Consider the following 22,510-nt stretch of genomic DNA (forward strand, 5'->3'; position numbering starts at 1 on the left):
CATCACAATCAAGGCTGTTCCCTCTTTCAGAAAGTTACTATTTGAAACCTTTAGAGGCAGACAAATTTGATTATGATTAAAATAGGGATTAGGGGAACAAGGCTCTTAAAAGAATTATAATATAAAGAGAAGAAAAATAAAGGTGGTATTAATTTACCATAAATGAATGCTCATAAACATTGTCTTGTGACTGTGATTATAGTCTCTCTGCTCACTTTTCAATTCTACCTGTGGATGTCTTTGTTCTCAAGAGGTCCATTAATACTGAGGCAAATGGAAGGGTGGCTCAGAAGCATGACAAAATTGGGTTTGTTTGCAGAGGTTATACAGTGGTACCTCGGTTTATGAACTTAATCCGTTCCAGAAGTCTGTTCTTAAACCAAAACTGTTCTTAAACCAAGGCGCGCTTTCCCTAATGAGGCCTCTCGCCGCCAGTGCCCTTCCATCGTTCAGATTCCGTTTGTAAACTGAGGTAAAGTTCGCAAATCAGGACACTACTTCCAGTTTTGCAGAGTTCGTAAACCAAATCATTCGTAAACAGGACTGTTCTTAAACCGAGGTACCACTGTACTCTGAATTCTGCCTCTTATTTCATCACAACTGCAGCAGAATTATAGAATTTGTTCCACGGTATTGTAAAAGACAAAAACAGACATGTAGCATTTTAACAAAAATACAGTAACTGTTTCATAGACAATGCATTCCTATATTACGTCAGAAAGATTAAGAGGACAGCTATCAGATACAAATGGCAAGAGTAGGCAATTGCAAGCCGCAAGTCCACAATCTGTAACTGGAAGATAGCATGTAAATTAATGTATACACATATGGAAGGTGAAATTTTAATCACTTCAGATATTGGCAGGTTGCACATGTATGAATGTGGAAAGCCTTAAAAATGCCCTCAACAACAACAAAAACAACCCCCTGTGATCAAAGCTAGAATTAACAGTCATCTTTGTACACAAGAAAAATACACGGTCATCTTAACAGCCAAGAAAAACTGCAGTTTATTAAGTTTCAAAGAATCTTCGTACTCTTGAAAGCAACTTCTGGTGCATGTTTTTAACAATCACATTCTATGAGGAGAAATAACATTAAAAGCCACAAACTTTTTTTTATCTTTTCATCTCAGAGTTACAGACATCTTGAATTCAAAATGAAAGAAGGCAAAAACAAAAGTTTAACAGGATGTATTTGCTTTTTTTTATGTCCATCCCCAATTTTAAATGATCAGGAGTTCTTTTTCTACAACTCATTACTAAACTTCAGCATGGAAAATTGTATTGACTATTTCAATCCGCACATAGGCACATATGTATTATATATATATAAATATAATGTGTGTGTGTCTGTGTGTGTATTAAGGGAGAGAGATATATATATACACAATACATATGTAGAGTGCGTGTAATGACAATGAGATGCAAGCACTCTGAGAAAAGGGTATTCAGCTAAATACACTACGAAAACTTGAGAAAACACAAGTCTGGAACCCAATCTGTGCATAGTTCATGATCCTCTAGAAAACCAGCTTTTGTTGATTTGCAATCTTGCAGGACCCTTTTTAATTGGACAAAACCATTAAAAAGCTAATCTTTAACAAAACAAAAAATGTAATGCACAAGTTTCCTGATCCAAGCAGGCAGGGAGCACAATGTTCATATAATTTTTAAAACATACTCAAAGGGTATGTTATTCCATTGTCTTTCTTCCTTTCAAAACAATCAAAAACATTGATCATTTTTAAACATAAAGCAATTTTTAATATATAAAGCACTCTTCAAACATCTATTTCTTTTGAGTCCATTATTTGGTAAATATGTAACTGCTACACATTAGATTAGGTATTTTTCTTCTTCTCTTACTGTCTTTTTTATTTTTATTTTTTTCATTTTGTTTTTTTAATAATATCTTCAGTGCTAGGAGTTGGGTTTAAAAAATACATGAAATGGTGTGGAGTTGCTCCTCGGGAAACCCGGCTTTCCTGAGACATCTTCCACCATGTGCAAGATAGTGATCACAATATTTTTCGCCACTCTTGACGAAGAGGAGGAAAAAACAACAAAGGAGTACACAGCAATGGCCAAAGAAAAGGATAAACAACAACAACAACAACAATAACAACAACAACAACAACAACAAACACTGTTCAATCCCAGAGCTCTGAAGTAGCATATCTTCATTCTGAAAATAGGTTTCTTTATGATGGAAGTCTATTTTTTTTCTTTTTTTTCAATTCCTTTTTTTATTTTAAAGTTTGAAGGAGGAAAAAAAAAGGTCTGTAAACAGGTGGGAGCCGAAACCGTAGGCTCCTCCAAAAGCAGTCAAAACCTATGTCCAAGTGCTTGTTTCCGTTCCGGCTTGCAGGGAACCATCCACTCTTTACAAGTATTTATGGCCACAGTTCAACAAGAGTTTTTTTTTTTCCTTTTTTAAAACTTTATATTCCGAATGGGGAAAAAATTGGTGCAATACTCCGGTACTTATTTCCTTGCATTAGTCCACAATAAAAAGCTGCTAAAGGTAGATATACATATTATTCTCCAGAGATACACACTGTAAGTTTTTTTAAAATGCAGTAAGAGTCCTTGAGTAAACATTTACACGTGAATTGTCGCCAGCCCCTCTTATCAGTTTTTTTTTTCAATTTTCTTTTTTTAAAACAAGTAGGATTAGCTACAAGAAGGGCTGTGGACACTCAGTGCAAAGTTAGAAGCTAATAACAATTAAACGTTTGACCAAATAGCAAATCAAAAGCATATACTGAGAAGTGGGGAGGAGGAAAGAAAGGAAAAAAGTCACACAATTTGTTCAGTTGTACAACTGGCGCGCACACACGTCCATACGCTCACACATCTATCCATCTTTTCCCCCAATGCATACGTATAAGAAAGAACTTAACAAAAATATTCCTAGAGCCTGTTCTTTTGTTTTCTGGTGCCGACCTGGAAGTGTAATAATAGAAAGTGTTCACATTTTGTTATTGGCCTGCTGGATTCAAGTATAGTTGCATGTTTGATATGTTTCTTTAAAAAACCTTCTTCTTCTTTTTTTTACAATTTTTTGGGGGGAGTTTTAAAGAAAAAACAGTGACACAAAAAAGTAATGAAACAAGTGTAATGTGCATAGGCAAGACCCGTGGGAGTAGTGGACATGGATATTCCACCCCACCTCTCAATCCAAGTCGTGCAGCTGAGGGGCATAGGATTTGTTCCCCTGAGGCTGCTGACTGCTGACGGGCTGGTCGGATGCCATCCCCTACTGATTACTGGATCCGCCTCTGGTAATGTGCATAATTATCACAGGCTCATCTTAAATAGGCTTTCTCACAACCCTCCCCCCCTTTCATCCCTCCCCGACTCCCACAGTTGATAAAATAACCCTTTCCAGCCCAAATTCTGAAAAGTGCCCTTCATGATAGAACTAGTCTAAGCAGCTTTTATACGTCTTTAAAAACACCATACAAACATAAAAACAAAATTAAAAAGCCATTGGAAAAAAAACCCACATAAAACCTATCATTAGCACGTGACACTGACCAAAGGGAGCCCATACTGTTGCACTAACAGTTCACAAGGACTTCGGCAGAGTTTCTTAGTCGATATTGGACAGAGGTACTAAAAAAAAGGGCTGCCAGTCTGATCTATTAAAGCTGGATTCTTCGCGATGCCCTGGACTGGAAAGGGTTACCATTATTTTCCTTTAGTGCTGATGATTGTTACTTCCATTTTGTTTCTTGTTTCTCTGGTGTCCTAAATGGACTCCCCGCTGAGAAGGTCACCTGGGAGCAGAGTATTCAAAGGCGTTGGGCTTCCGATAACCCTGCCGTCATCGGTACTGGGTGGACCCCAAAGGCTGCTTGAGTACTGAGGGACCCCGCCCCAGAGCAGATCACTGCTCCCTTTGCCACCTAGGCAGGGGGTATTCCAGTGGCCTGCATCATTGCGCACCATGCCGTGTGAGCTGCTTGTGGAGCCCAAACGTGTCTGAGTGGTTCCAGTGTTGGACTGCCAACTGGAGGTGGGGGGCAGTGGCTGGCCTTGTGCTAAGAAACGGTTCACTTCCTCTTCTCCAGCGAACTCGGCCAAGATGGTAGTGTTCCCCAAAACGCACCTGAAAACAGAGAAAGACACAGAGATGCTCAAAGGTAAACCACACTCTTACCTGGGCTCAGAGAGGGGGATTTGTCTCAGGCCATTTTCATATTCTGTTATGAAACCTAATGCTATGAAAATCTAATAAATCAATCCTTACTATTTCTATTTTAATGTATGGTTATCTATATACTGCAATCATCACTCAGTGGAGGGAATGCTACATGTACATATGAAAAAACAGGGCTTGAAGCTAACTGCACCAAGCAAATCTATGGATGCACGTAGCATACAAAGTACACACACATTTATTTTGCATACTTTATTTTGTTATGAATATATAGACTTCCGTAGAGTTTAGAATATATATTTCAGATGATAGACAACCTTTCCAAAACCCATTTCTTTGGACCAGAATTCCAGATGCTTTGGATGACAACTTGTATAAGCCCTAGGCAGAGCAGCCATGCAGGCTAGGGCTGACAGGTACTGTGGTCCAAAACATCTGGAAGGTGATGCTGGCTAGCAGGAGGTATACAAAAAATAGCAGTCAGTTCTACTTTGGCTGTCTCCTCAAAGACAGAAGTGGCTATTATTTTTCAACCCATGGCCTTTGGTTAAGACTTGTGGTTGCTTGTTCAAATACCAAAATCATGGGTTTATTCTAGATCCACATAATTATATTCCACATGTATGCAAGTGTGTGTCCATCCACTTTTCTCCTCCTGAGCCGCTTTGGTAGTGTGGTTGACAAGAAGTACCATGCAAAAGCTGAGAGGGAGGGAAATCTTTCACCTGGAAGAGAACCTTCTCATGTGCCTTCTTCCCCTGGGAACTGTACTGGGCAAGAGCACTGCTTTCAATTGCATGCCTCTGTGGCCTCAGAAATCATTTTTCCAATCCCTATCTTCACACCCTCCTGCATGTCTAGCAATGAACACACCACACAGTAAGCCAAGGGGTGGAGACTACCATTCTTCTTCTTAATTAACTCTAATTACTACTTCTGGCCTTACATAATGAAATGCTGCAAAAGTACTCCATAACCAAAGCTGAGACTGATCCACCATGTCTCTAGGTTTCCTCCTCACCAACCCACATTTAGGAATGCATTGTGGGTTACTGCAAACATTAAAATGTTAAACTTAATTTTATTGGTTTTTAATTCAGTGCAGGATAAAAGCTGCAGAAGCTTCGGGACTGCTGTTGAATAGAATTGGGAGTCCTAAGTAGGAGCAAATCTACCTCTTTTGGAATTTGCCAGTTTTTATAGGCATATCCTGTATCATTTTCACTTAATGCCCTGCTCATAAATCTCACAGCTTAATTTTCATTATTCAGTTCTTCTGCTTCTGCTCTTACAGACACACCAAACTAAGACACAGAGGCACATATGAACCACAGCAAATACTGAATAGATTGCATACATATGCAGAGATTTCTGGGCCTTCGCTGCTTCTTCCTTGGAACTGTATCGAACCACAGCATTCCCTTGAGTCAGGTTCAGATGGAATGTAATAAGAGGACCGTGCTGCAAGCATAGAGTACGCAGTGTAGAGCCATCAATCTAATTGGAAAAGGAGCACAAATGAGATTGATTTAGAGATGTCATGTGGAAGGAACACCTGCATCACATTGGTTTTATCCAGCCTTTCTCCAAAATTTAACTGCACTCACTTACATTCTCTCTGGAGATCCAGTACAACAAGGCAACTCACACCCACTTCTTTCTCTTTCTGCCTGCTCCCCGATATCAGCATAGCTACACTCAAGCTGTTTCTGTAAGCCTCTGTGCCAAGTATTTTGAGGTCATGTTCATTAAGTCTGAAAACTTTAATTGGTAGGATTGCTTAATTACCCCATTAACCCAAAGAGAAATAAGACTTTAATCAGACTTGTCTTAACGTAAAGCATTTGATCTGGCTGCTAATGCTATGCATCTTCTGAGTCAGGGAACTTGTTTAAGATTATTTCCCAGAGTGAGATATTTCCCAGAGTGGTCGATGTGGTGTCGCCTCCTGACACCAGTACTGCTGCCACTTACCAGGATGGTGAAGGGTGGGGGGCAGTGGCCAGTGAATGGCTCCACTGATGCACCTGCACAGCTCTGTCCTACTCTGCACTGTCCAGGTAAGGAGCAGTGATGCCAGTGTTGGGAGGGTGGCACGGCCCCTCCACATCTAAAGATGGCTAAGCTTTTTTCCCATGTAGAGCAGATTCACTATAGTAAGACTACAGTTTCTCCTGCATGTGTATCTCCTGCATGGGCAGGTGGCTGAGCTGAACCCCATTTCTGGTGGCCATACATTTCCATATGGGATCGATTGGTGACTTTCTCCAGTAATTACATGGAAAAGTGGATGTGTGAGTTTCTCATACAGTGTCACAGAATTGTAGAGTTAGAAGGTATCCCAAAGATCACCCCCTGCAATACAGGAATCTCAACACACGGTCACCCATCCAATCTGAAACCATACCAGACCTTGTTTAACTTTGCAAATGTTTTATAGTTGCAACCACTAGGAGGTCAGATAGCTGCTCTTACTGCTTCCATGGACCACCTAAAGCCATCAGGGGAAATAGTACACTTTCTGTAACATATACCAACAGCCATGCTACTGAAAGACAACCTCGTATATTTCTGGGTATCAAATCATTTGATGTCCCCATTATTTTTAAGATCGTATTTCTGCATTAGCTGATGGCCCCGTTTTACATCTGGCAATGAAACCTGCAAAAGCAGGAGGAAGAACTCTGTATTTTCAAGGCAGCTTGTGTTCATTGCTCATGCCTACTCATGTGATATGGTTTGCAAGGATTCAATCAATAAATGAATAGGTTAGGATAGGGTGGGCAAAGGGATCTGAGTGCAGTAATCACTAAGGAATTCTGACTCCCTTTGGTTGAACCATAGCAACCACCTTTCCTTTCAGATCGGGCTGCTGAAATGAAGAAAATTTGGGAAGAAACTAGGATTGGATTTTTGTGAGAAAGCACTGGGTGCTACTACTGAAAACAAATATCTGGGCTCAGATCCCACAAACTTGGACGTTTGCTCACTTCTGGGTATGGAGATTCTATTTTAAATTTAGCAAACTTTGCAGCACTAAATAAAAACACAGTGGGCTCTCAAGAATGAGGATTTGCATTTGGTTCTAGGTGTGTTTGCAAAGGGTTAAATGAGCCAATCCTAAAACGTACAGCACCCGTAATGAGTGCTTAGGACAGGATGCACCAATGGCTGTGCTAATGCAGTGTCATAAACACTGACAATTATAGGCAGCTATATAGCACAAGGATTTAGAAGCAGGGTGCCAATTTTTATCTCCCCGATATCTCAGATGGCCCACAGCTATTTTCTGAATTAATCTGGGAGCTTTGCTTACCTGGGGTGTGAGGTTACGGAGGACCAGCCAGCTACTTGTTCTTCCTGAGCTGTCAGTACTCCAGGCTGAGCCTATACCACAAAGAAAAGAAAGATTATGGAGAGCCCAACCCAACTTACTGAATGAAGGCTATACAACATGCAGAACACAAACATGAGGAATAGAACTGCTATAGGGATTCCTAATAAGGAGGTGACTTATCAAATGCCTACCAACCTTTTTTTCCCTTAGCAGCACTGAGACAGTACTGTAAATACCTATACCACAATCATGCATCAGCTAACATGGACTCTAGTCCATTAAAGCTAATGCAATAATAGCCTTTGAGGTGCCACAATAATCTTTGCTATTTTTTTGCTGCAGGTTACCCCTCTGGAAACTGCAGAACAGATGTCTCTCTAAGCAGCATCAGTGATGCTATGTTTCAGTAGCTATGAGGTGAGATTAATGGAATTATAAGCAACCTGTGGCCTTTTCTGTTGTTATCCTTTGACACTGTTATCTGTCAAGCTTTGTTTTACAAAATGACCAGATCATGATTTTTAAAGATTGTGTTTAAAGACAATAGTTTCAAATGCTCAGAAGGCAATTTCAAAAGGATATTGCTGCTTCTACACCTCCTGATTTTCAGATATGCCGAGTTAAGGCCCCAGGAGTCCAGCTTATCATATTTGAATAGGTGATGTGACAGGGTAATTGCATAGAGCAGAATGCCATGTAAGGCACAGGATGAATGAAACAGATTAAGAACGTATCTTCCAGCTGTGATCCAGACATCTAGCACCCATTATATGTACAGTAGAGCAAGCAAATCAACTCTAGATTTCCAGTTCATTATTTCCTCTATACTAAGGCAGTGTTAATTGCTGAACCTGCACTGCTTTGACATTTAAATGGCAGCATTTTAAAAAGGCACATGACTTCCAAGTCAGGTGGGTTACTGCACTGAAGCTGAAATTTGAATCCTTGTTATTCGGCCACCAGGTGGAGCTCATAAAAAGCTAATAATGTTGTGTGTTTTTCAAAGGGTTGATGGGAGCATTTCATTTCCACACTTACTGGTAAAACAATAAATATTGTGACAAATGAAAAAATCCATCTGAAACAGTGCATGGTGTGTGAAACAGAAGTAGCCAAATAAATGGATCATAAAGTCAGGACAGGGATAAACCTTTTTATGGATTTTGCATCTTATGGGAAGCTATGTATGTTACACATCTTCCCTTCATTCAGAATTAACTTGCAGTGTTTTGCCATTGCTTTCCAGAGGATTCTGCCTGGTGCTGCACTAAGGGCCCACACTTATTCGGGAGCATTTGGGTGTGATGGTATCAGCTGAAGAATTTTCACTAGTAAAGCCATCATAAGAAAAGACTGCTGGATCAGGCCAAGGGCCCATCTAGTCCAGCATCCTGTTCTCACAGTGCCCAAACAGATGCCTGTGGAAATTGGCAAGCAGGACTTCAGCATAAAATCCCTCTCCACTCAGCAAGTATCCAGGACTTCCGTCCCCTTTCCACTCAGCTTCCTTCGTAGCTGATTGCTCATCCCAATCACAGCTCTTCTGAATCTTTGAAATCTCCGAATATAGCTGTTTTGTGCTATAGCAAGCTGTGCCACTTGTGCTGATCCGCCAATCAATTTTGCGCTAGCATCAGTTATCATGGAGATCAACATGGTTCCCATTAGGACTGTGCAGAACAACCAGTAGGAAAACAGTGGCAAAAATGTTGATCTCATTTTTGAGTTTCCATGAATTTCAGAAGCTTAAGATAGTTATGTCCTATTTGCAGCACAAACAACCTAAGTCCCTCTTGCCTTTAACTGCATAGCCCTTGCTTACATTACAGTCTGAGGTTTCAACAAGACTCTCTTGTAGCCTGTTTTTGCCTTATGGGGTAACATGCCTCGTTTTACAAAATTCTGCTTAGCATATGCAGTACAATTGTGCATTATTTTCTCTACAAAAATATGGGGGAGCGGAGAGAGAAAGTTCCATCAATACCCACTTTCAGTAACTTGCAGTGATTTGGTAAATAGGTATGAACTTATATACCAAATGATATAATCATGGACACCAACAGTAAACTCATTCTCTGAGTGTGGATCTTATCATTCATGCGGAAGAGAGAGGTGTTTGCAGGCTTGGGGGAACCTCAGCTGAGCTTATTCCCCAGTAAGTTTTCAATGGCTTTTATCCTGAATTACTGAAAGCACAACTGCTAATAGCACATAGAAATGCACCTGCCACAGAGGAAATTACTGAGAAAAGTACTTTCTGGGGAGAACTGTCACGTCTGACTGGTTGCATGAATTTTCCATCTCTGGAATAATCCAGCAAATAAGTGCATTCCACTCCCCCTTCGAGACCTACAGATTTGCTACATTAAAAAACCTGAACACAGAGAGGGGATAAGAACAAAAAAGTTGTTGCATTGCAAAGAAAAAAAAGAGGAAAGGAAAGGAGAGGAAAAAAGACAGGAGTCAGGAATACCAGAGGAGTAAGAGCTGGTCCAACCCAGTTGGCTGGCACCCCAAGTAGACGATGGCTTGGTGTTTGTTAAGCCTGGAGGTGGTCTTGTAGGAGCAGTAGTGTTTCTGGGCACCTTCCACAGTTCATGGGACAGAGAGGCTTGTGTGTGAGAAATTGGGCCAGAGGACCACGTTGATTTGATGTCTGACAGTTTACCTGCAACAGAGAAATGCAATTCATGTATTTGTTAGAATGTTGTTTAGGGACACTGAGTGATCCCCAGGGTTCTGTTCTGTTCTCTTTACACCAGCATAATAAGCACTATAGCTAACATTGATCATAACTGGCAGAGCTTCTCTTGCTAATATATCTGCATAATTAATCCACTGCCTTTAAAGATCCCAGATTTGTTCCTCCTGGTTTGGACAACAGTCCCATTAGTAAATGCTTCCAGAGTCCAAACTGTAAGGTCTGAAATTAATCTGACTTCTGAATAAAACAAGTTTGAAATAAAACATTAGTTTAGAATAAAACATTTTAAAACTTACAGGTTTTAAATAGCTAAGCACCTAACATTAGTCTTTTTCTTCTTCTTTTTGAACTGGAGGAACTGTCATGTTTGTTTCTGGGTATGCTAGAGGTTATGGTGGATCAAGTCCCCTGCTAGTTCCAAAAGTGATCTGCTGACAAGCCCCATTGCCCCATCACCATATTTCACGCCTTCTCCTCTTCCTGCTCCTCCTTCTCTATCCACAGGAGGAAGAGAATTGCTGACATCTTAAGTTATTGCCCAGCAATTACCCTGGGTACTCTCCAACTGTTTCTAGATAGCCTGAAAGCAGTAAGAGACCACATCAGGCTGTTTCTTGCTTAACAATATGGTAACTGTTTCCTCTCCTGTTATCTGTGGGGAAAGGACGATGGGAGTGAAGGATGCAAGAGACAGGGAGATCTTGCTCCTTCTGCATCCTTTAGACATAGCGTATTACTGAATCTACACTATCATTGGCATTCTTGTACCTTGGTAGCTGTTACTTTGGCTCTCAGAGGGGAGAGAGTTGACCTCTCAACTGCCATCCCAGAAATGAGAGAAGCACCTTTCTCTCCTTCTTTCTGAGGAGGGAGTGAAAGAGAGAAGATAGGGAGTTCCTCATCTTGTTATCTCCCATATTAATCTGAAATGTTTCCACAAGGACCCCTCATGGCACAACATTTATTCCTGCAATCACACATCCCTTTCTTATTCTTCTTCACTACCAGAAATGAATAGCATGTGTTCAACGAAAGCAAAGAAATGCACATTATTAAGCATCATATAAATGAGGTACTTAGAGGTCAGCAAGAAAAATGCAAGATAACTTCCCAGCTTTAAAGTATTTTCACATGTATATAAAGAGAGGAAGCTGATTCACACATGCAGTACTAAACACATTTACCATGGAGTATGCCTTGTGCTGTGAGAGTGTAACTTAAACACACAGCCTTGTCCCAATGTGAACTTCAAACTTGTGTGGGCTTCCTCAACACACATTCTTTTTTAAAAATAAAAAGAACCAGGACCCAGTCCTTATGTTGTGTGCAAACTGTACAGCTGTGATATGTGTGAATTCACCTGCAGTTAAGTTGGTTCTCCTTCTAGATACAATGTTTTCAACAAGATGAACTCAAAGGATAAAAATGTTAAATGCTGCAAAAATGGTCTTACAAACCATATGAGCCTGATTTAAAAGTAATATTCAATGTTGAATCGTCATTTTTTTAAAAAAAGAAAGAAAAGAAAACATTTTCAAAAGAGTTTTACCATTATGTCACTGGTTCTCACATGGTCAGTGCACAATTTACCATATAGAGACTTACGTTGTTAAGCAGTATATAAATGGTTGAAGTAGATAAATGATACGTAAAAATAGTAGAAGGAGAAAAGCTACATGAAGGAGCAGGGCATAAAAGTTAAAATTAAGGGTAAGTAAACTTGTTTTATTTCCTTTTAAAGAATTGTTAACAGGTAATCTTTTAAAAATACACACTTTTACTACTTAATCTAAAGAGCTGAAGATTTAAGATTGTATCCACTGAGGTTGTCTTTTTAATGCAGGACTTCTGCCTGTGCAATGGGACTTCCTCTCCCTCTCCTCCCCATGCCCGTCATCTGCTCAGGAGGGTTGGGGCAACCCCCAGAACAGATTTGGGGAGAGCGGCACATGGGAAGAAGATATTCCACTGCACAGACAAAAGCCCTTGAGCTGAAAGAAGAACTTGGCTGGATACAAGCCTTAATGGGTCCATAAATATAAGAAACCAAAAGCATGGTTACCTGAGCACAGGTCTGCATAAATGTAAATGACATTGGCGAGCTGTGGAAACAGTTTCCACAACCCACCAAGATCATTTACATTCATGCAGACCTGTGTTCATGTAGCCGTTTGTGGGGTCTATTTTGTGCTGTTTGCCCCATATGGTTCCCAAAGCAAGCCCGGGGAGATGGGAGATCTGAAATAGAGTATAAGATTCCAGCTGTATACCAGTTTCTCAGGACTTCAGGCAGTGTGGAAAAACAGTAAAGAAAAACAGCTGAGCTTTCCCTATTACTTACAGATTTCAGGTTAAACTGCCCATTACGAAATTCACAGTTACTGGAATTATCATTTGGACTATCTAAGTCTGCATCCAGCTGTGGTGGTAGGTTACATATTGTTTACATCAAGGGGGCCAAAGTACTGTAAGAAGACCATGTAACTCAAAAGCAGGAAAAATAAATGTTCAAAATATTTTTGAGGTTTTGGGCTACAATAAAAAAACATCAGATCCATGGGCTGTCCAGTTGCTGGCTGAAAAGGAGTTCAGCATTCCTTTCCATTTTCAGCAGTGGGAAACCCAATACCCTCACAGTCTTCAGTCTGGAGACCAAAATAAAACAGTATCATGTCAACATATTAACATTTTGATCATGGCTCTCAAAAATTACCTATCTGCTAGATGTTAAGTGTTTTATTTTGGCCAATCAATTAAAATGCATACATTTGTAACTGCAACATTGCTGGCATTTTGATTCTAGTTAGGGTAGGCCTGGCAACATCTGCAGGTTGAAGCCCCCCATCTCTGGGAGAAAATTAGGTGGCAGTGGCAAGGGTAACTTGAGAAAGTTTGCAATACAAACTCCTCAGCACTACTCAGGAAAAAAGTAAGCAGCAAGCACCTGTTCTCACAGTAAAAGCATTGTGCCCCACCCCTTCTAATGTGTGATATGCAATGTGGGGGTGCATGGCACAATTCCTCCCACTGAGTGATTAAAAGCTGCACTGGCTGCTTCCGTCTTGGTTCATGGGCAATGTGAGATAAGGCACAAGTTACCCTCCACTTTGCTGACCTAGCCCCTGTCTCCAGGTAGGAACAAAACATGTGCACAGAAACAACCCTATTCCTTTTGAAATGAAGAGAAAAGAGAGGAGAGGAGGAGGAGAAGCGTGGCCTTCCCTTGAACTTCTACAGCATGAAGGGATCAAACTCATCACCTTTTCCTATATATGGCACTGGGAAGAAAACCAGGCTAAGCATTGCCAAAAAAACTTTTATGGCCTGTTTTGTTCACCCCTTCCCCAGGTCAAAGAGGAAGTCACAGGACCAAGACAGTAGGGCTTTTTGCTTCAATTTGGCAAAAGTTTGGGCTGGCCCAGAATAAGGCAAGCTATTTATTGTTTGGAAACAAATCTTACCTTTACAATACAGGCACAGGTGTTCGTTTTGTAATAAGATGCACCATATGAAAAGGGCATGATCAAGAAGGCCACTTGGGAATTTAGAGATGGGCAATAAGGACACAATTTGTTGCTGCCCCCGACCCTGACCCCCCTTTGCCCCATTGAGTCCACTTGCACCTATTGGCCCCAGGGTGGCTGAACAAAGCAAGACGGCTGACAGCATCTTGAAAATTGCTGGGTATGTGTTAGAAGTAATGCAATGGAAGTTCAGCCACATATATGTTGACAGTGACCACATTGCCCACTTTCTGCTTTGTCAAGACATTTGCTGAGATGGGTAGGCAAAGTTGGGAAGGGAAGGGAGAACAAAGAGAAGTGAAAGACTTTGGTTGTATTGATCAACTTATTCCCAGGAAATGAGAAACACAACATCAGATAAGCAATGCTCTTTATTCCACAACTTCTGTTGATGAAACAGTATAAGCTAGCTTGAATGATGGTCAAAAGCTTTCCTGTTTTCATGAACAGAATTTAGTCCAATATGCACCAAGGCGTTGACACTCTTATCTAATTTATGTTTCTCATTTTGAAGTATTTTCCGTGCCAAACATCCCTGTTACATATTCATCACTGCCAAACTCTCAGGACAGTTACTGGACTGAAGGAGCACAGTATGCAAAAGACATGCGGCACACCTACAGGACCATCATTACCACATTGAGCAGAAGCCTTTTGAGAACCTCCTCTCTTTGTGGATAAAGAGGGACTCTAAGTAGAAAGACCATTGGTCATACCTGCAATGCTAGGTGCGGATGCAATGCTGCTGAAAGAGCTACTGTAGCCGGAGGCACTAAGTGGCCAGGCACTCGATGAAGGCAGCGTGGCATTCTGAGATGATGTTGGGGATGACCCTGCAGAACCAGCAAAGAAGCAACTAAGAAAGATGGGCAGAATGGTGTCTACTGTAGCATATGCAATTCTAACACCGTCATGTGCAAACAGAAACCATGCAAGGTAAGATGCTAATCCAGCCTTGCCTTTTGAGGTCTAGGAATGAAATGTTATAGGAAGCATGATCCGATGCAGCAGAACTAAGTACAAAAAACGGTGGCACAGTGACAAGGGTAGTTGTGCCCATGCAGAAGGATACATTCTAACTCTCCTTAAATTGTTATTTCCAAGGTGGTGACATTCATTGCCACCGTATCCAGGATACATGAATCGTAGATGAAAAATGTTTACGAAAATGCAGCCATATCAGTTGTGGTGACCCATGTGTCAGAAAGTTAAAAGCATTGTTCTGTGCAAGGCAGGTCAGACAGATGTGCTCATCTCTGCCCCACTTGACTTCAAGAATCCCTGCAACTGTTGCCAGTCAATCCCACCCCCTCCAGCTTTGTTGCATAGGATGTTCCCACAAGCCTCAGCAAAATAAGTCACATCACAGGCCAAGGCCAGAGCTGCAGGACCAAATGCCTCCATAGATCTGCCCTGGGAGCCGAGTGTTAGGTCTAGTGCTCTGCAGCCACTGTGCAACTGCCACATTTAGGCTGTTGAAAACCAGCTACCAATAGGGTGGTCAAGTTGCTAGAAGCCACCTGGAATTATAAATTCTGTTGTAATGCTTCTTAGACAGAGACACACAAATTACCTTAGAAGTTATTTATATAGCCAGAAAGGCTAAACATGACTTACACACATGGCATCTAGTTGGTATGGGTAACGTATACATGAAGGAATAATCTCAAGGGGGAAAGCCCAAATAATCGAATCCAATCTAACATTAGCATTACTTTACAAGTGGACAACAACTCTATTCTAATAAATTAAGGGACTATCCAAGTTTTCAGATGTGGTGGAGCAAACATCAGCCATTCATCTTAAAGGCTTAAGGATCCCACACTGAACTCGTCTATGGTAGATTGAGTTGTGTGAAGATATCCTCTGCTTGAGGTACCTTGCTATATTGTTGTGAAGACTAGATGTATATGTGAATGGTTTTTAATAAGAGAATCACTCTTCAGTGACTGGTTTGCTGCAGTATGTCTTGCTCGTGCACCCAGCATTTTTAGTAATAACACAGGGCCGATCCATATGCTGTGCGGCTGCAGCACCCACATTCAGAGGACTCTAATAGGGCTCCCTGGTTTTTATTTCTCTGCCTGCTCAAACACTGAAAAATATGCAGGCGCTGTGATGGGACATCTGTGCATGCCTCATATATCCAGCCCCTTCTCTCCATGCCTTGCAAGTCACTGGTGGTCATAGAATAAGTATCTTGTATTGGGCAGAGGACAGACTGGACAGGGATGCATGAGATGTACAGAGATGCTCCTTTCTGTCTAAAATCCTTGCTCCTTTCTGTCTAACATCCTATCACACTACCTGCATGCATGTCTGTGAGGCGGGGCGGGCAGAGGGGAAGCAGATCTCTTCCGAGCCTAGTTGAGCTTTTGGCCTACATTTGCTGCTACCCCTACAAGAAGATAATGTCCAATGTATATAAATTCAGAAAATGGAAAGTTGATGTTATTTTCTGAGTCTTGAAAAAGGTTGGTCGTTATCTTGTACTGTACAAGTATTTCATAACAAGATAACTAAACATACTAAAACCAATTGTAACACAAAGTTGTGTGATAACTTCTGCTCCAGGATCAATGCTCCAGTGAAAAACCAACAGTATAAAATCCACAAAGAAACTGCACGACGCTACATAATGTTTTGCATATCCTGCACTCATGTGGACTGCATGATCCCAGACTATGAGGAAGTCAGTTGAGCAGTCAGTGAGTGTTGCATGAAACCAGTGCTTTAGTTCCCATGAGCACATATATATTTGAATGGCTCCCATGCTTCCAGGAAATCAGCAAATCATCAACCTGTTTATATGTTCTCCATATATGATGGTGACCCTGCCTTAGCACATAAAAGGGGGGGGGAGTTGGATCTATGGAAAATTATGAAATGAAAATACTGTATTACTAAAATTACTTTAAAAGTCTTGGAAGCAGAATGCTTACAGACATTGAGGCTGTAAGAAGACTATAAGTGGTATACACCTAAATTTTACTCAGAGCAGACCCATTTAACTTAGACCTAACTTAGTCATGTTCACTGATTTCAGTGGGTCTGCCATGAGTAAACTTAGCTGAACACAACCCTATGGCTCAGCTCACATGAATGAACCTCACATGCTTGTGCATTCATTCATTCCCTCATATATTCTACAAACTATGGTTTGCTAAGAACCAGGAAGTGTGGGCAAGAACTGAAACATCTGAGGAAAGGAAAGAATAAGTGAGCCTGAGGCTCATTCATTTAATGAAAAAGCATGGTTTGGCATTACAGCTGAAGTAAGTCAAAGTTGCAGCAATGCAGATACTGTGGTAAAAAAATATACCAGTGGGAGGGTAAAAGCCTGAGAAGAGAGATCTTGCACTTAAGACATTGGGTAGGTTCAGAGTAACTAAAGCATAGTTTAGCAATATGAGAACAAGCCCAATCTTTCTGTGGGCTTGCATTCTACCCACTTCTCTTCCAACATGGCTATGAGGAGGAATTGTCATGTCTAAACCAGTGCATCTTAACTATGGTTAGTGACAATAAGCCAACTTTGAACCATAATTTATGAAGCTGGCCTAATCTCACTAACCATAGTTAAGTTTAACCACAGTCTAGTTTTCAAATGATCTCCTTGTGCCTGCATCACAGGGGGAAGAGGGGGAGCCCAAGCCCAAGGGGAATTGAGGCACATTCTCATAACATTTTACTGTGGTTTAACATTATGTCCAAACACAGACAATCAATTTCGGTGTGAATATTGCAGGTATGATGCCCTCTATCCTCATATTAAATGAGAGAAAATGAACTGGAAAAGGTGTGAATCTAAGAAAGGTGACCTAGATTTGATGCAGGTAAAGTGGAACTGTCAATGACCACGACAAAAAGGCATGACAGAACATTCAATCTGCACTGAGGGCAAATAGCTGTAATACAGAAACAGCTGTGGATGAAGATTTGTCCGCAACCTCTAGCAGAAGGCACAGTCATCATTAATGACTGTAAGAAGACATCTCTGGCAATGCATTCACAGCTGTGTTCATGCCAGCTGCTGAAAGAATAATACTGAATACTGAATGTACAGAGTATTTTTGTACAGTATTCCTAACAGAGAACCTGAACATCCAGGCAGCATGTATAAGATAGATAAAATTATGGTAGTAAGTATGTGTACGAAGATGTGCTGATAAATAGGCATCAGGATGCTTCAGCTAGTTGCAAAGTCACAGGAATTATGTCAACCATACTAAAATTAAATTTGCATTCCAAAAAAATGCAGATAATTTTCATTGTGCAATATAATAACCAAGAAGCAACACATAAACAAAACAAGTTTCCATGATTCTATATGTGCAATCTGATGCTGAGCCCCGAGAGTCTTAGGAATGCTTCAAATGTTAATGTTAGGAATGCTTCAAATGTTAGAAAAATCTTGTCGTCTACAGTCTGTGGAGTACAAATGTATCCTGCTCTTTTCATCACCTTGGTTTCCCCATCCAGAACAATATACTGTCCTTCTATTACCCACACTTTTCCTTTCAAAAGATTGGTGGGAGACAATTCAGTTTGTAAATCCACTTTAAACTATGGGTCAAATGATGTTTGGAGGTTAGTACTAATTTGTCTAGACTGTGGTTAGAGGAAGTTCTAAAACAGAAAAGGGAATAATAACTCTTTTGGGGTCGGGTGGTGAAGGACTGGAATGTGATATCTGAACCATGAACCTGGCCACTTCATTATTGAAGAGTCCACATGTATAAATGTTCACAGAATTATACAAAATAAATATTTTCCATAAGTTTTTCTGGTTTCCATAATATTTTATAACATCAATTTCTACTGTACAGTATGAAAACAGCTTTGCCTATGGGATGAATAGCTTCTGCATTAAGGTAGGCCTATGCATTAGAACAGGGCTGTACAACTTCAAATCATAGTTTGGAATTCAGTCAAACTGAAGGCTACTTTTATATTTTTAGTAATGCAAGAGTACTACATCATACGGTTAATAACTGAAACTCATTTTTCTTGAAAATTTTAATGCTGCATTTTCTTTAACCCATTCTCTGTTAACCACTTTTCTTTCTATACTGGGAAACAGCATACACTTTATTCTGTCTTTGAATCCTCTATTTTTCTGCTTCCCTATCCATAGGTGTTTCCGCCATCACTTCCCTATTTTTTTTCTATGCTTCCTATAGCACTCTTCTTCCCCCTGTACAGATCTCTTGGTATCCAAATTTCCATTTTTTCTCTACAACTTATGATTCCTCTTCCCCACTCCACAAGTCTACACTCTCATTACCATCTCTCCCCCCTCATTTCCCCCTCTGCCTTGTGGAGTTTGATCCCTCAACCAAAGTAATGCTCAGCAGTGAACAAATCTCAGAATCAAATTAGAAGTTTCTGGGCTGGTGTTTATCTGTCATGAATCCAATTAGGATGCTGGTACTGGGGAAAAGCAAGAAGCTAACACCTAATGAAAATTGTCCCTCACCATAGCTGCCAAGTTATCCCTTTTTTAAAGGGATTTCCCCTTATGCTGAATAGGCTTTTTCGCAAGAAAAGGGAAAACTTGGCAGCTATGCCTCACTCACCCACTGAAGCTGCTATTTGCGGCCATATAGTACCTGTATGTCTTCATGATGGAAGAATTAGAATCTTGGAAATGAGTTATAATTGTGAAAATGGTGGAAGGAAAAGGACCCCCCTCCTTCCTTTCCGTCAGGAAATGATAAAAACCCCACACCAGCACCTCAGAATCTATTTCCACTGCACACTCCACAGTTGCCATTAAACCATTAAAAAGGAGCTGGAGAGCTAATCATAGATCATGTCTAGCTGCACTCATAGAATGCAAAAGGGTCGTTCAGTGCAGTTGGGTGGGTGAATAAGCTGGAAAAACCTGGCACCAGTTCCACCTTGGAATCTAGGGAGAAAAGGGCCAAGGCAAATGTAGTGGTGCATGCATCCTTTTCAAGGCTCCCACAAATATGAGGCAAAGGACCACAAATAATGGCTATTTGGAATTCCCTTAAATTCCAAAGGGATGCCACCAGGCAGGAAAGGGAGATACACTAAGTTCACTGGCCTTATGTTTTACAGCCTGGGTTGGGAAGAACGGTATTACAGTACATGTAGGAAACAAAAGGTAGAGAGCTTTGTACATACATGGAAATGTCTATTACCGACCATAATCTCTTATTCTTATGTGTCTAACTTCAATGTAAAATGTACATAGATGGTGTAACTGACAAATCCAAGAACATAGCTGGAAAATACATCCAGATGTACAGAACTTCTAAGGACAAAACTGATTCATAGTCATCCTTGAAGATAGGGAGTGAAGCAACTCAGATCTATAACTGGGAAGCCTGTTAAATGTAAACTTAACACAGCTATACCCCAGCTAATATGGTTGCTACTGGACTTCCACCAGGCAGTGCAAGTCAATATAAGCCAGGCATCTTCATATGTAGCTCTTGTTTCTGCTACTTTAGAATCCAGTTAGTATAGTCAATAGCCTGGTGTTTGAGGAAGCTCAGATAAAGATGTGACAAAGAACATTCACTATATAGGGCATCTATTTTATATATATATTGCCTGCTTCTGGGTTTAGTGACGGGTCAGCCCATTTTCTCATCACAAATGACACCCCATATGAGATTTATGATATTCACTTTCTTGTTAACAGGATAGGTGCTTGCAACTGGATTATGACTTCACAGCTGTAATGTACAGGATGTGAAAAGGAAATCTTTACTGAAGCTCAAGAGTGACATAGCAACTTCTGATGAACATGGAAGACTTGTTCACTAAACTAAAACTTGTACAGGGTTAAAATTTCAAAGATGATGATGAAGTCTTCAAATGATACCCTTACAGGTCAAAGTTAAAATACATAAAAACTCAAGGCAGGTGTTCAAGCAGACACAGCTATTATGAAATAGATATTCAGGCACAGTTTTGAGTTGCATGAGTGTAAGGACCAAAACTAGACATGACATTTAGTGATGTGCATCTTTCTCTATTTGTCTTAAAAATAAGATAAAATTCAGCACGAGGAGGTTGTGAACTGAAAGCAAAGAGGAAGGGGCTGCTTAGTCATTCCCCTATCTGGCTCGGTCTTTCCCACAAGTTGAAAGAACAGCTGGAAAGGAGTGATTTTGGGTGGGAAAGCAGCCAGCAGAGATGATTTACATAGGGCTTTCCCCTGCTATTCCAAGGCTGTTAATAGCTTAAAAAATAAATGTTTGGGGAACAAATACAATTGCAAATTATGTTAATTCTGGTCCTGAGTACAGATGGCTTTCAGACTTGGGTATACTATAAAAACACAGAAGTTGAAGAGAAAGGAAGGGAAACAATAAAGGCAACAGGACATATGGATATTACTCTACCTCCACTCTTGAGTAGATAGCGATTAACATCTTGTATGGTGGTGTTAATAGTTGGCCCTGTTGGAACACTTCCAGGTGTAACGTCAGGATCATTCTCAGGGTCGATGTTCTGCAATCCTTTCCATGGTACCCCAGGATGAAATTCTGTTTGGGGGGGGGGGAATAAGATGACATAACATTTCTTTCCAAGATCCACAAGCGTGGGAAAAGGTACCTTTGCGCAGAAGATGAAACCAGGTACACAACTCTCTGGTGATGGAGTGGACATTTTGATAAAAAGTTTAAGAAAAACATTTTATAAGGGAGGTTTGGATGGATGAATTTTGTTGTCCAAATTCAGTGCTAGTAACAGGCAGGTAGGAAGTTTTATCCCGGTTCACACCAGGATAAAAAAAAATTGTGTGCCCAACAATAGCATGGCAAAATGTTCCTCATACTTTCATCTTACGGAAGACTGCAGCTGGAATGAGCTGAACTAGTATGCTAATATTTGAATACTGAAAGCATTGCCTCAGTAAAGGGGTTTGCATTACATTTCAGATACCTTCCAGCTCTAAAAGCTAGAATACATATTTTTTTTGTTACCTGGTGGCCAGTTGATACTGGAGCCATTGGAGATTTTATCACTATCAGATTTGGCACGTGACCAGCTGTGAGGAACGGCTACAGGAGGACTAGCTGGTGACTCGTTGTTTTGAATCAGATCATACCGGCCATAAGAGTCATCAATGGAGGACTTTCCTGGAGGACCAATACTCAGACCTCCAGGGATAGCACCTAGAACAAAGGTGGGAAAGACAGCACAAGATTATTAAGAGCATGGTTAACATTTGGCTCCGTCTCTTGTTAGTAGTCACTATAATTTTTCTTTCTTTGTTTCAACAGAAATTAGCAAAGCAAAGTATCATTCACACAACACATCTGTAACACTGGCCAGATAAGTGAAAGATAGCAGGTTAAACTGGGGCAGAAAGGTAGCTAACACAGTTCAGAAGTTATCTATCAAATATTCGTGAGATTAAAGCTGCTACTAGGTGTAAATCTCACTGAACACACAGTGGGACCTGTTTCAGAGCAAACCTGCATGAGACTGATTTGCTACTAATAAAATTGTCAAGTAAAGTTAAAACAAAAGGACTCTAATGAAAAATGTACGCGATACAACATGGTATTTTGCTGAGTGTCAGCAAAAGAACTTTGCTATATGGACACAATCAGTAGATTGAGATCCTTAAAAATCATATCAATATACTCACAAAATGTAAATGTTTTTAAAGAGCACAGTATTAGTTGTGAGTTTAGAAAATGGGAGTTTGAAACAAGAGCAGGGAGCGACAATAGGTTTCTCTAAGTATTGGTCTAAAATGTATAGTGACTCTAAGGGCAATACTGAATT

At 40.5% G+C, this 22,510-nt stretch overlaps 1 protein-coding gene across 17 annotated transcripts in view; it reads right to left on the reverse strand.

Moving 5' to 3' along the window:
• Positions 1-986: 986 nt before the first annotated feature.
• Positions 987-22,510, reverse strand: part of TNRC6C (trinucleotide repeat containing adaptor 6C) — a 416,076-nt gene continuing 394,552 nt past the window's right edge. For 12 of the 17 annotated variants that reach the window (XM_088661603.1, XM_088661607.1, XM_088661604.1 and 9 more), the window contains 7 exons: positions 21,700-21,891; positions 21,115-21,258; positions 14,449-14,565; positions 9,978-10,172; positions 7,484-7,554; positions 5,525-5,664; positions 987-4,116 (listed from right to left, as the gene is read on the reverse strand). In XM_088661603.1, coding sequence (XP_088517729.1) covers positions 3,756-4,116; positions 5,525-5,664; positions 7,484-7,554; positions 9,978-10,172; positions 14,449-14,565; positions 21,115-21,258; positions 21,700-21,891 — 1,220 coding nt within the window. In that variant the 3' untranslated portion in view covers positions 987-3,755. The remainder of the gene's footprint in view (positions 4,117-5,524; positions 5,665-7,483; positions 7,555-9,977; positions 10,173-14,448; positions 14,566-21,114; positions 21,259-21,699; positions 21,892-22,510) is intronic. The other 5 variants (XM_088661614.1, XM_088661613.1, XM_088661608.1 and 2 more) reach the window with 2 other exon arrangements.

Source organism: Zootoca vivipara, chromosome 2 (genome assembly GCF_965207765.1).
Source record: "Zootoca vivipara chromosome 2, rZooViv2.hap1.1, whole genome shotgun sequence".
Lineage (NCBI taxonomy): Eukaryota > Metazoa > Chordata > Lepidosauria > Squamata > Lacertidae > Zootoca > Zootoca vivipara.